Source organism: Lagopus muta, chromosome W (genome assembly GCF_023343835.1).
Source record: "Lagopus muta isolate bLagMut1 chromosome W, bLagMut1 primary, whole genome shotgun sequence".
NCBI lineage: Eukaryota > Metazoa > Chordata > Aves > Galliformes > Phasianidae > Lagopus > Lagopus muta.
In genome coordinates, this window is record NC_064471.1 from 39,865 (window position 1) to 55,142 (window position 15,278).

At 40.6% G+C, this 15,278-nt stretch overlaps 1 protein-coding gene across 3 annotated transcripts in view; it reads right to left on the bottom strand.

The window, feature by feature from the left end:
* LOC125686437 (heterogeneous nuclear ribonucleoprotein K) overlaps positions 1-15,278 on the bottom strand; it is a 29,261-nt gene that overhangs the window by 9,460 nt on the left and 4,523 nt on the right. For all 3 annotated transcript variants that reach the window (XM_048930410.1, XM_048930411.1, XM_048930409.1), the window contains exons 5-11: positions 14,312-14,368; positions 12,787-12,830; positions 11,784-11,856; positions 11,066-11,179; positions 9,974-10,102; positions 8,557-8,864; positions 6,797-6,851 (exon numbers count right to left, since the gene is read on the bottom strand). In XM_048930410.1, the coding sequence (XP_048786367.1) occupies positions 6,797-6,851; positions 8,557-8,864; positions 9,974-10,102; positions 11,066-11,179; positions 11,784-11,856; positions 12,787-12,830; positions 14,312-14,368 (780 nt within the window). The remainder of the gene's footprint in view (positions 1-6,796; positions 6,852-8,556; positions 8,865-9,973; positions 10,103-11,065; positions 11,180-11,783; positions 11,857-12,786; positions 12,831-14,311; positions 14,369-15,278) is intronic.

Sequence of the window (15,278 nt, forward strand, 5' to 3'; positions counted from 1 at the left end):
GCAGATGACTCCAGAAAAGGGCAACGAAACTGGTGAGGGGTCTGGAGCACGAGTCTTACGACGAGCAGCTAAGGTAGCTGGGATTGTTTAGTCTGAAGAAGAGGAGGCTCAGAGACCTCATTGCCCTCAACAACTTCCTGAAGGGAGGCTGTGATGAGGAGGGGTTTGGCCTCTTCTCCCAGGCAACAAACAGGACCCGAGGAAGGTTTAGTTTAGACATAAGGAAAAACGTTTTATCTCAGAGAGTGTTTAGACACTGGAATGGCCTGCCCAGGGAGGTGGTGGAGTTGCCATCCCTGGCAGTGTTCAAGAGGCGTCTGGATGAGGAGCTATGAGATATGGTTTAGTAGCTTGTGGTAGCAATGGCAATGGGAGGACAGTTGGACTACATGATTTTGCAGGTTGTTTCCAACCTTGTCTATGATTCTATGACTCAGCTGAAGTGCATACACCAATGCATGCAGCATGGACAACAAGCAGGAGGAGTGAGAAGTGATTGTGCAGCAGGCTAACAATGACCTAGTTGCTATTACCAAAACACGGTGGGACCACTCTCATGACTGGAGTGCCGTGATGGATGGCTACAAGCTCTTCGGAAAGGACAGACAAGGAAGGAAGGGTGGTGGTGTAGCCCTTCATATTAAAGACTGTTTCGAGGTAGAAGAGCCTCGGGTTGGAATGATAAAGTTGAGTGTCTATGGGTAAGGATCAGGGGGAAGGCCTGTAGGGGTGACATCTCGGTGGGGGTCTGTTATAGACCCCCTAATCATGATGAAGAGATAGATGAGACCTATGAGCAGCTTGCAGAAGTCACATGATCTCCAACACTTGTTCTCCTGAGAGACTTCAACTTCCCTGATCTATGCTGGAAATACAATACAGCACAGAGGAAACAGTCTAGCAGGTTTCTAGAATGCGTGGAAGATAGCTTCCTTACGCAGCTGGTAAGAGAGTCTACCAGGAGTGGTGCCCTACTAGACTTGCTCTTCACTAACAGAGGAGGACTGGTGGGAGATGTGAAGGTTGGGGACTGTCAAGGGCAGAGCAACCATTAAATTGTAGAATTCTCTTGGAGATGTCAGAAGGGTGACTGGCAGAACTGCTATCTTGAACTTCAAGAGGGCAGACTTTGATCTGTTCAGGACGCTTGTAGCATGGGTCCCTTGGGAGTCGTTCCTTAAGGGAAAAGGGGTCCAAGAAGCCTGGACGCTCCTCAAGATGGAAATCTTAAAAGCACAAGAACAGGCTCTCCCTGAATGCCGTAAGGCGAGCTGTAGGGGAAGAAGACCGGTGTGGATGAACCAGGAACTACTGTTGAGACTCAGGGAGAAGAAGAGAGTCTATGTCTCCTGGAAGAAGGGACAGGCTACTTGGGGAGATTACAAGGAAGTTCCTAAGGTATGCAGGGAGAAAGTTAGGAAGGCAAAAGTCCAACTTGAACTCAGATTGGCCACTGCAGTAGAAGAGAACAAGTATATCAATGGTAAGAGAAGAACCAAGGAGAATTTGCATCCTTTATTTGATGCAGTGGGGAATGTGACCACTGAGGATAAGGCTGAGGTCCTCAACACCTTCTTTACATCTGCCTTTAATAAGCAGATCAGTTATCCTCAGGGTACTTTACAACCTGATCTGGAAGTCTGGGATGCTACGCAGAATACACCCCCGGTGATTCAGGTGGAGACAGAGAGCTCCTCCTCCATCTGGACTGTCACAAGTCCATGGGACCAGATGGGCTCCATCCTAGGGTGCTGAGCGAGCTGGTAGGGGTGTTTGCCAAGCCACTCTCAGCCACCTACCAGCACTCCTGGTTACCTGGGGAGGTCCCAGAGGATTGGAGGCTTGCTGATGTGACTCCCATCTACAAGAAGGGCCATAAGGAGGATCTGGGGAACTACAGGCCTGTCAGTCTGACCTCGGTACCAGGCAAAGTTACAGAGCAAATGATCCATCATTTATACTGAAATATTTTGAAATATTTTGCTAGGGAACGGTTTCTATATGAAATGCATAGTATTTGAAAAAATAAAATTACTTTTTACAACACAGAAAATTAGCAGAAATGACTTTTACTAAACTTGCAAGAACTCGTCAAGAAAGCCAAGATCAAGCTGATACATGTCAGATTAAACAATCCAATTTTCTATTCTAAGTGGAATGGAATAGAACTAAAACACTACTATCCAAGAATTAAGCTGAAGATTGCACTCAACCAGATACCCAACGAAGGGCAAGCTGTTGTTTATATGCCCTGACATTAGCTTTACCAGTTCCAAATAAGAAAACACAAATACTGAAATAAGAAAACATAAGAATACAAATAAGGGCTCTTAGAGGTATAGCTCTTGATTCGTCTAGTTTCATAAAATCCAGTATAGAAATTGAATGCTTTTGTTTGTTTGTTTGTTTTTTTGGTAATTTTAAGTGTAAGTCATTCAGACTACATATTTTGAAAAACATCTTCAATTTTTGGCTAGCTCTGAAGGTCAGGCAGTTGGACTAGATCTTTGTAGGTCTCTTCCAACTATTTTATCTATTCTATTCTAATCTACTCTAAATACTGAGAAATATTTTTGCTAGGCTTCTGTGGTGCCCCAATTTTGACATTAGAATACGTACTTCCAGTTTGTATTGCTGTAACTATCTGCCTCTTCTTACCAGAATGCCTCTTCCTTCCAGTAGAAGACAATATATAACACTCATTTAAGTAGTCTATTTCAAGCTCCGCTCAGCTCCTTTTTCTTCCATTCATTTAAATGAAGAAAAACAAAACAACAACGAAACAAAATTCTATCAAACTCTTCTTGCATGTTATCTTAAGTATGGTGCCAAACAGAGCCAGAAGAAAAAAAAAAAAAAAAAAAAAAAAAAAAAAAAGGGTACTTACAACAGAGATTTATTTCCTAGATGCCTATGATTTCAATTTCCAGGAAAGAATCCAATATAACAGGAAATTACCACTGGGAAGTTATCTTTAAGCCTTTTAAAACTTTCCTTAGCATAAAATCATAGAAATTGGGATCGTAAGGCTGGGCTCGTCCTTTAATTGGAGACTAAGACAAACACACACACACACCAGTTACCACTGACGGTTACGCTTATACATTCTGAATAAGTTACCGATTTCATAATGCTGAAAAGAAAGTCAGGGACAGTAATACGCTTTCTGACATGGAGAACTATGAGAGAGAAACTGTTAATGATAGGCAGCCCTCCCTTCCGCACCATTTTTAAATTTCTTCTTTTAATGATCATAGCTAACAGTCCATCAGTACCAAAAATTGCTTCCCTCTTCCACAATAATGGAACCACAGAATCATGGAATTACTCAGGTTGGAAAAGACCTTACAGATCATCAAGTCCAACCACAATGTAACCATACTAACCTAACTCTAACAGTCCTCTGCTAAATCATGTCTCTGAGCACCACATCCAAATGGTTTTTAAACACATTCAGGGATGGTGACTCAACCACCTCCCTGGGGAGCCTATTCCAGTGCTTAACAACCCTTTCTGTAAAGACGTTTTTCCTGATATCCAACCCAAACTTACCCTGGCGCAACTTCAGGCTGTTTCCCCTCGTCCTGCCACCAGTGAAAAGAGACCAACCCCACTTCCACTGCGGTCACCTTTCAGATATTGGAAGAGAGCAATAAGGTCTCCCCTCAGCCTCCTCTTCCCCACACTAAACAGCCCCAATTCCTTCGGTCGCTCCTTGTAGGGCATATTCTCCAAGCCCTTCACAAGCCTTGCTGCCCTTGTCTGAACCTGCTCCAGCACCTACATGTTCTTTCTGTACTGAGGCGCCCAAAACTGAACACAGTACTCAAGGTGAGGCCTCACCAGTGCCATTTACAGGGGCAGGATGACTTCCCCAGTCCTGCTCACCACACCATTCCTGATACAAGCCAAGACGCTACTGGCCTTCTTGGCCATCTGGGCACACTGCTGACTCACATTCAGCTGACTGTCCATGAGTACACTTAGGTCCCTTTCCGTCAGGCAGCTTTCCAGCCACTCCTCCTCAAGCCTGTAGTGTTGTCTGAGGCTGTTGTGACCAAAACGCAGGACCCAACACTTGGTCCTATTGAAACTCATAGTTTGCCTTGGCCCATCAATCTAGCCTATCCAAGTCCCTCTGTAGTGCCTTTCTCCCCTCTGGCAGATCAACACTCCCTCCCAACTTGCTGTTGTCTGCAAACGTCCTGAAGGATTCCACTCAATCCCCTTGTCAAGATCATTAATAAAGATGTTAAATAGAAGCGGCCCCAGTACCGAGCCGCAGGGGACACCACTTGTGACCGGCCGCCAACTGAATTTAACTCCATTGAACACAACTCTTTGGGCCCAGCCATGCAGCCAGTGCTTCACCCAGCAGAACATATGCCCATCCAAACCATGGGCAGACAGATTCTCCATGAGAATGTTGTGGGGGACAGTGTCAAAGTCCTTACTGATGTCCAGGCAGACCACATCAACAGCCTTACCTTCATCCACTAAGCGGATCACCTTGTCATAGAATGAAATCAGGTTTGTCAAACAGGACCTACCATTCATAAACTTATGCTGACCGGGCCTGATCCCCTGGTTGACCTTTAACTGGTCCATGATGGCTCCCGAGATTATCCGTTCCATAACCTTTCCTGGCACCGAGGTGAGACTGATAGGTCTGTAGCTACCAGGATCATCTTTCTGGCCCTTTTTGAAGATGGGCGTCACATTTGCCAGTCTCCAGTCCGCCAGGACATTCCCAGTTAGCCAGGACTGCCGAAGAATGATGGAGAGTGGCTTGGCAACCACATCCGCCAACACCCTCAGCATTCTAGGGGGCAATCCATCCAGCCCCATGGACTTGTGAGCACCCAGCTTTCGGAGCAGGTCCAAAACCATCTCATCATGGATTATACAGGCCCTATTCTGTTCCCCATCCTTATCTACCAGCACAAGGGCTGTGTGCCCAGGGAGTAACAAGTCTTACTATTAAAGACCGAGGCAAAGAACGCATTAAGTACCTCAGCCTTATCCTGATCCTTGGTCACCAGGTTGCCCTCAGCATCCAACAAGGGATGGAGATTCTCCCTAGCGCTTCTCTTACTGCTGATGTATTTATAGAAATATTTATTGTTGTCCTTCACCTTAGTGGCCAAATTCAGTTCTAGCTGGGCTTTGACTTTTCTTGTTTTCTCCCTTCACAGCTTCACTACATACTTGTAATAGTCATAAGTTGCTTGCCCACTCTTCCAAATACCATAAACTTCCCTTTTGCTCTTGAGTTCCAGCCAAAGGTCTCTGCTCAGCCAGTCCAGCCTCCTTGCCCATTGTCTTGTCTTCCATGACTTAGGGACGGTCAGCTCCTGCACCTTTACAATAACTTCCTTAAAGTATTTCCAGCCTTCCTGGGGTTCCATGCCTTCCAAAACTACCACCCAAGGGAGGTAGCATAGGAGCTACCACTTCCCTCATTAGCATTAACATGGTTGAACACATCTAATTTCATTCAAAATTCAACTTCGCAGAGGCCATGACTCCAAAGCATTTGGAATTATAGTAGACTTTTTTTTTTGAAAGCAAAATCAGCATGTAGACAAAAATTGATTTAAACAAATAATTACCTACCAGACCAACTAGAGCTTTTTATAAATATTATTCATGCTTTCCAACAGATGTGTTAAAATTCCTTTAACAAAAATCTGATTCATACAAACATTCTTAATAGAACATTGTTCTAACATATTCTCCTGTTCTGACAAGCCCACAATTCCCATTTCTGTCACCTGTCTTAGTTTCAGCTGGGGCAGAATTGTTTTCTTCAGAGTGTCTCATATGATGCTATGCTTTGGTTCTTGAAGAAAAACAATGTTGATAACACACTCATGTTTATAGTTGCTGCTAAGCAGTGTTGTACAGAGCCAAGGCCACTCACTCACAGTGATGGGCCCAAAAAAGCTGGGAGGGAACAGAATTAGGACAGCTGACTTAAATTAGCCAAATGAATATTCCATACCATATGACATCATGTGGAAAGAGATTTGAAGAAGGTAGGTGGGAGTTCATCTCTTTTTTCTGCTGCTCAGGGGAGGTAGCTGGTCATTAATCAGTGGGTGTGTGCATGCATATATATATATATATATATATATATATATATATATATATAACAAGTGATGCACAAGCAATTGCTCGCTACTGGCTGACCCATAATGTGTACATATACACACACACATATATATATATATATACATATATATATACTAGTCATAACTATTATCCTTTCCCTTTTCTCTGTCTTAGTAATTTCACCTCAACCCACAAATTCTAACCCCCCCACCTCTCTCCCATCTAACTGGAAAGGGTGTGAATGAACAACTTCGTGGTACTTAGCCACCTGCTGAGTTAAACCACAACACATTCTCAATAAAAAATAAAATAAAATTCAAGAAGGCAACACAATAAAACCTGCACAGACCATGGTCTATGACTTTCTGTTAATGGCAGGTAGGAAAACCAAGACAAAACAAAGCTAAAAAAAAAAATCAAAGAACAAATAACAAAAAACAAATATATGAAAAACAAACTACAGAAAAGCACACAGCAGATCACAACACAAATATCCTTTAGACCCCAAACATTCACCTTCCAGAGGGATTATATGTACAGGAAAAAAACATTTTGTTACTATCCAAGTTTATCATAAGCATGCATGTCAAGACACGTGTATGTATTCAAGAAGAATTACTTCAGATATTCTACGTGTTAACTAATTACACTAAAAAGAACAATATGAATTTTTAACTCCTACCATTCCATCATAACGGTCTCCAGGTCTGCCCCTTCGGTCATAAGACATAAGATCTCTAAAATGATAAAAGCAGCAGCACAGAACTCATGTTATAAATTAGGTTATATACTCCCATTCAAACATTCATTTTCATGACTTGCACACAACTCAGATTGATTGTTTTAGCCAAGTTCCAAATGACATAAACTAAAGTTACAGAAATATTGACTACAGTCACAGAATCACAGAATCACAGAATCACAGAATCACAGAATCACAGAATCACAGAATCACAGAATCACAGAATCACAGAATCACAGAATCACAGAATCACAGAATCACAGAATCACAGAATCACAGAATCACAGAATCACAGAATCACAGAATCACAGAATCACAGAATCACAGAATCACAGAATCACAGAATCACAGAATCACAGAATCACAGAATCACAGAATCACAGAATCACAGAATCACAGAATCACAGAATCACAGAATCACAGAATCACAGAATCACAGAATCACAGAATCACAGAATCACAGAATCACAGAATCACAGAATCACAGAATCACAGAATCACAGAATCACCCGGGTTGGAAGGGACCCCAAGGATCATGTAATTCCAACCCCCCTGCCTAGCAGGGCCACCAAACATACATATTCAGATCAGGTTGCCCAGGACCCCGTCCAGCCTGGCCTTAAACACGTCCAAGGACGGGGCATCCACAACCTCCCTGGGCAGCCCGTTCCAGGGCCTAACCACTCTCCTAGTAAAGAACTTCCCCCTAACATCTAACCTAAATCTTCCCTCCCTCAACTTAAAACCATTTCCCCTAGTCCTGCTGTTGTCAGCCCTTTTGAAGAGTTTACTCCCCTCCTGGGTGTAGGTTCCCTTCAGGTATTGATAGGCTGCAATGAGGTCACCCCGCAGCCTTCTCTTCTCCAGGCTGAACAAGCCCAACTCCCTCAGCCTGTCCTCATAGGGGAGGTGCTCCAGCCCCCTGATCATCTTAGTCGCCCTCCTCTGGACCCTTTCCAAAATCTCTATGTCTTTCTTGTACTGAGGGCTCCACACCTGGACACAGTACTCCAGATGGGGCCTCACAAGAGCCAAGTAGAGAGGGACAATCACCTCCCTGTCCCTGCTGGCCACCCCTCTCCTGATGGAGCCCAGGATCCCATTTGCCTTTCGAGCTGCCAGAGCGCACTGCTGGCTCATATTCAGTCTCTCGTCCATCAGGACCCCCAGGTCCTTCTCTGCCGAGCTGCTCTCAAGGACCACTCCTCCCAGCCTGTACAGGTGCCTGGGGTTCTTCCGGCCCAAATGCAAAACCCTACACTTTGCCGTGTTGAACCTCATCAGGTTCACCCGAGCCCAGCCCTCCAGCCTGTCGAGGTCTCTCTGAATGGCATCCCTTCCTTCCACCGTATCAACCGCACCACTCAGCTTGGTGTCGTCAGCAAACTTGCTGAGGGTGCACTCAATTCCCTCATCGATGTCATTAATAAAGATGTTAAAGAGCACCGGTCCCAAGACAGACCCTTGGGGGACACCGCTTGTTACCGGCCTCCACCTGGACATAGAGCCATTGAGCCAGTCCTGATAGACTGCTACATTACAGAAATAAATGAATTCAAATTTCTCTAGTGCGATACACACTCAATCCTGTACAAACACTATCAGCATGGAATTGCGAAACAAGTCCGGCAAACATTAACGTAACTCAGAAAATTGTACTCAAATTGAGTTTTATAGAATGCATTTATACAACAACTCACCCGCCACGAGGAGGTGGAGGAGGAGGAAGAGGAAGATTACGAGCTCTGCTGCCACCTCTGCTACCACGGCCTGGTGGAGGTGGTGGAGGACCTCTGCGAGGGCTCATATCATCATAATCTCTTCTTGATGGAGGAATAGGTCGCCCACCACGATTTGGAGGGATTCGATCAAAGCCTCCTCTTCCACGCATTGGAAAGCCTACAGGACGTCCCCTTCTATCATCAAACATCATCGTGAAGCCACCGTAGTCATATGTTTCATCATAGAAATTGGGATCATAAGGCTGGGCTCGTCCTTTAATTGGAGACTAAGACAAACACACACACACACACACACACCAGTTACCACTGACGGTTACGCTTATACATTCTGAATAAGCTACCGATTTCATAATGCTGAAAAGAAAGTCAGGGACAGTAATACGCATGGAGAACTATGAGAGAGAAACTGTTAATGATAGGCAGCCCTCCCTTCCGCACCATTTTTAAATTTCTTCTTTTAATGATCATAGCTAACAGTCCATCAGTACCAAAAATTGCTTCCCTCTTCCACAATAATGGAACCACAGAATCATGGAATTACTCAGGTTGGAAAAGACCTTACAGATCATCAAGTCCAACCACAATGTAACCATACTAACCTAACTCTAACAGTCCTCTGCTAAATCATGTCTCTGAGCACCACATCCAAATGGTTTTTAAACACATTCAGGGATGGTGACTCAACCACCTCCCTGGGGAGCCTATTCCAGTGCTTAACAACCCTTTCTGTAAAGACGTTTTTCCTGATATCCAACCCAAACTTACCCTGGCGCAACTTCAGGCTGTTTCCCCTCGTCCTGCCACCAGTGAAAAGAGACCAACCCCACTTCCACTGCGGTCACCTTTCAGATATTGGAAGAGAGCAATAAGGTCTCCCCTCAGCCTCCTCTTCCCCACACTAAACAGCCCCAATTCCTTCGGTCGCTCCTTGTAGGGCATATTCTCCAAGCCCTTCACAAGCCTTGCTGCCCTTGTCTGAACCTGCTCCAGCACCTACATGTTCTTTCTGTACTGAGGCGCCCAAAACTGAACACAGTACTCAAGGTGAGGCCTCACCAGTGCCATGTACAGGGGCAGGATGACTTCCCCAGTCCTGCTCACCACACCATTCCTGATACAAGCCAAGACGCTACTGGCCTTCTTGGCCATCTGGGCACACTGCTGACTCACATTCAGCCGACTGTCCATCAGTACAAGATGAGTAGACACCCACAATAAATCTCAAACATAAGAAACAGGAATAATTTTAGACTATGCTAACAGTCCAACGCTTTATTTGTTATTGGAGAAAAGGTACTTAATTAAAAATAGAAATGAAAAGATACAATTTTTCACCCTGACTTTAACAGGCACTAATGTATGAATAAAATGTTACCTCAGATATAAGATCCAAAATAATCTTGATACATTCCACAACTCTATCAGGTTTTCCACCAATAAGCACCACTCTATCAGTGGAATGAGGACAACACTCTTGGAAGAGCTTAATGGTGGTCTGAGTATTCTGTTAAGGAAAAAACAAAATCTTCAAACAAAAGTATAGAAGTTCTTTAACCAATTTTGTGAACATGAAAAAAAAAAAAAAAAGATTGGAAGTTTAAAAGCTTTTAGTTATGACTCATATAAACCGTCATTTAATTGAATATTAGCAAAAGAATCACCTATTGTAAGCTTACAGGTTTAGAATCTTCACATATAATAAAAACACATTTTGGACACAAAACAGTGACGTTGTCAGAATTATCATAGAATGGCTTAGGTTGGAGGGGACCTTACATCTATTTATCTTACTGCCCTCAATCCACAAACAGACTGCAAGTTACACCTGAACTGACCTAGAACTGCCTTTAACGTAATGCCAGGAAAGGACAGAAAATAACTCTAGTTTCATAGAACAAAACCTAATTCCTTCACACCTTCACAAAAGGAAACATTGGTCTTCAAGGAAGTAGAAGTTAAGAACAAAACAAACAAGCAAAACAAACAAACAAACAAAACCCACAACAACAACAAATAAAAACCAACCAGAAAATCCACCACAAAATAAATATAGAAAAAATCCAAACATCCATTAAATTATCATCATTAGAGTTAGTGGAAATCCATCCATGCTAAACCATTTTGCACATTCAATATCAGCAATAGATCTATAGTCTATTCCACAGTTCATTACAGAAGTGATGAATGCCATTTTAACTTAAAAAAGTATTCTTTGTTTATGAAAGTTACTCTACTGCAAATATGCTTAGAAGTTTGGTAGGAAATCCGAGGCTCTATCATAAACAGCTATTTTATTTCTAATCGTTTGCAAAAAAGTTGCAATAAGTTACTCAGCTCAAACATAAAAGACTGAAATCATGTATGAAATATGTTCTGAAGGAATTATTGTACAAAAGATATTGTACAAAAGATACTTGTACACTTTGCTATGAACTTGAAACACTCCAAAAAGAACAGGTAACAGTACCTCTCTGAGTTCTTTGATTTTAGCACCCTTGACACCAATGATTCCTCCTGCCAGACTTTGGTGAATTAGAAGCCTTAGTTCACAGTCAAAGTCACTACCTTTGTAGTGCTGATACTATAAGAAAAATGCATGTATGGAAAGAATAAAATATTAAACATGGGGGAAAAATAAGATTATAGTACATACTATTTTTTTAAATTAAGTGTTAAGTTTTTTTTCCTGCAAATATCATAGCATGGACTTGTTCAACTGTATTTGCAATTATAAAAATCACATTGATTTAGGCACTTTACCTCAACAGGTGATGTCAAGTTAGTTTTCCATATATATGTGTGCGTGTATATATATATATATATACATACTTTTTTTTTTTTTTACGTTTGTATAAAACTTTCATAAGATATCAAATAGCACAACAAACTTGCTTACAAAGTCAAGACAATGGAAATCACAGTACAACTACTTGAAACTGGAAGCTGAACAAGTCAGGAGACAAGTGTTTTGAAGGAGAAGATGCTGTTCTAAATATTAATTTTGTAAGAGACCGTCTCTATCCTCTGTCAACTCCCCCCCCAAAACAGCAACACAGTTTGAGTTCCATAGGCCTTTAAAAAAAAAGAAAAACTTAATATAATGCAACTATCACACAATCATCTAGAATAATTTCGCTTTAAAACCTAATCTTATACCTCTGAAGAAACAAACCCAAGAGACATACCTCTTCTAAAGTAGGGATAATCTTCTTCAATATTTCTCCAATTGTCTCTGTATCTGCACTTATACTCAAGATGCTGTCAGAAGTCAATGTTAGAAAGCATGGAAGTATAAAAAAAAAAGTAGTAGCAGCGAATGTCATATTCATAATTACATATGAAATTCTAACAAGACTTAACTATATAGAAGAACATACAATTAATATTCCCCACCTAGAGTAAACCTGCTCACTGAATTTACAACACATGCATCTTGGTTTATGCTCATTATATAAGAATAGGTAGGTCTTGCTGTGAGAGTAAGCAAGAAAGAGCAAGCAAGAACTTTCAGGAGGGCTCGGATTAAATGGGCAAGAAATCCATACAGAACTGAAGCAGAAGTGAATACCCATGTTCCTCATCATCACTAATTTAGGATATCCTTTATATTACATTGTTAAAAGTGGCACACAATTCTTGCAGCATTGACCACTTGCATCTACACTTTTTCTACATATCTAGAGTGAGATTGTGAGACCAGTGAGAAATTAGATTATTAATGGGCTCTGCAATAACAGAAAGGCAAATAAAAGACAAAACAAACAAATTAAAAATAAGAAAAAACACCTTCAAAATAAAAATGGAACACAATAAGTGAAGTGAACCAGTTATTTCATCAGAAATAATTAAAAACAGACACTATTAGGAGAAGCAAGATGGGCCACAAAGAGCAAGAGACTCTGGAAGCAATTTGATTTACAATACAGTGAATATGCAGCACTTGAAACTGTAATCCTTTCATCAAAATAAAAGCAGTAGATTGTTTAAGTGGGCAAGTCATGTAAAAAAAAAAAAATCAGTGACAGAAAGACTTAATGGGTTAGATAATAACAGAAAACCTGAAGAAAAACAGAAACAAAACAATACACAGTCTATACACGGATACTATTTAATTATCTAAATGGCAGGTAATAAAATACATTTATCTGTTTCTAATCAGGCAGCAAGGCATAAACTGCTGGGACATACCGCTCGGGGCCACTGCTGTCTGGGACTGAAACACTTGCATTGTACTGCATTGGTCACAGATGTTCATGGATGTCGGCATTGGGCAAGGGTATTCAATCAGAAGTTGTCAAGTATAGCTCCCATTTGGCAATGGGCACATTTTTGGGCATAGCCAACCAGGGTTTTCACATGGGCATTCAGGGCAGATGGGCCAATGTCACGGTGGGTAATGCAAGGGCAAGGCGATCCAGTACATGGGCAACGGAGATATACAGCCAAAACAAAATACAAAAAAAAAAAAAAAAAAACAAAAAAAAAAACACACACAACACAAGGAGAGGGAAAAGGGGGAAAAGCAATAAATTTTAATTTAATACAAACTATACTTATTATTCTCCATTAATTAAACAAGCTTAAGTTATTCTGAAGATTACATTAACAAATTGCTGCTACAGCTGCTACAGTCACCAGCTCAACAGCACGGATCTTAAGGAGTTATTTTTATCTGTCTAAACTACTTTTTACTTTTAACACGAGGTTTCAGTAGCAGGCTGGCTCATGAGGGTAGACACAAAACTTGTTGAGCTCCATATTACTAAAACATTGGGCGAATTGGAAAGAAAGCATTCTAGACCAATTTAAGTTATATTGACTTATATGATGTATTTATTTACTTAAAAGCAATGAAACAAAAACATTAGCTGATAAAGTTAGTGAGTGTATGAACGATTCCTGACCATTAAAACTTAATTTTCAATACTAGTCACTATAGGTCATGAACTTAGTTGGAAATGATTCTGCAATGATATAATACCAAATATTGTGTTGAATACAGTCTTGCTTGAAAAAAATGCTGGAATTGTAGCTGATGCTAAGTACAGAAGTGTAAACAAATTAAATTCAAGAAAAACTGCCAGATGTTATTAACATGTTAATACTGAGCATATCTCTAATCATCAGTCATTCCACTACAAAAATTGAATAGATGAGCCATGACCACTTAAAAACACTTCAGTGTAAAGTGTTTCTTTATTGTTCTATACACATTTAAATCATGCAGACTTAACATTCATGCTTTTGTGCATCATGTCCAAACTATTTAATAGCAAGAGATGGACCATTATTTTTCCCCTCCCCTAAAAGAAATTAAAGCATTGCCTATCACTGAGTTAAGCCAGCCACTTGTAATGGCTTTCAATAGTATTATTCACACAAAATGGTACAGTTAAGGGTTTTAATCTTTGCCAATATTTGTAATTAAAGATATTGAATTAAAGATTTGAAGTGCATAATGTAGAGAAAACTAGACTGAAAGCAAAGTAGTTTAATATAAACCTACCGTCCTACATGACTGAAGCTGAAATTTAATTACAATATAAACTGAAAAGCTTGTTATCTCCTCTAACAATCATAAAAAGCTTATAATTGCTGTTGCAATTGCTGAGATGACTAGAGTTGAATTTATAAATTTATAGAAATGTACACAAGTTTTCTATGTAGTGCTCTCAAAGAACTGGTACTAAATCAATTCAAAACTCATACTCACATCTGTACGAAGTGCCTTAATATTTTTGCCACCTTTTCCAATCACTGCTCCAGCATTCTGTAAAGTAGTTTTCAGAAGAAATGTTATGCTAGCACTGCATAGAATATGTTTTTGAACTGAAAACTAAGAACAATCTATTTCTGCACTACCTTGTAGGATAGTATTTATTTTACTTTTGAAAGGTTCAAATTAAATTGAAACATACTAATGTGGCTCAGGGTTGTTGGTTTTGTTTTTTTCTGTTGTATTTTTTTTTTTTTTTTCTGTTTCCCCCCCCCCCCCCCCCCCCCCCTTTCTTCTTCTTCTTCTTCATTGGAAGCATGTTTGCAAAATTTCATATTTGCACTCTGAATGTTTGATTATTTCAAACATTACCTCTGGTTTATACCTATGTAACTCAACATACCACTCAGACAGACACAGTCTAAAGAAGGTAAAGCCAATACAAACAACTGTTCATCTCCAATTGCTAAAATAAACAGGAATAAACTGGCAGATATTCAAGGATACTTAAAAAACTACAATTGTGACTGAGCTGCTTCATGAACTACACACAAAATTATTGCTTTTATTACACAGTTCATACACAATGCTAACAGCACACAAACATTTTGCAGCACTCCATGCAACTTGACTAATCAGCATAAATGCTATGCACAGTTAAGGAAACATTTCCCACCCCAACACAAAAGACTGAGTTACTTCAGACCATGCAAACATTTGTAATGACTGGAAACACTAGAATAGATTAATAAATAGCTTTACTGTTATAATTTATACTATCCAATGAAGCAATTGCAGTCGTTAAAGCATCAATCTCGGTTTTTTTTTTTCTCCTTTTTGATACATACATATTTAGTAAATCTAAGAAAACTATTAAAATTTGGACAAAAGTCGTAACCTTGCCTCTCATATTTGATTTACAATTGTTAGCTGATCCTTCTCTAAACTGCTTGCTTTCTGAAGA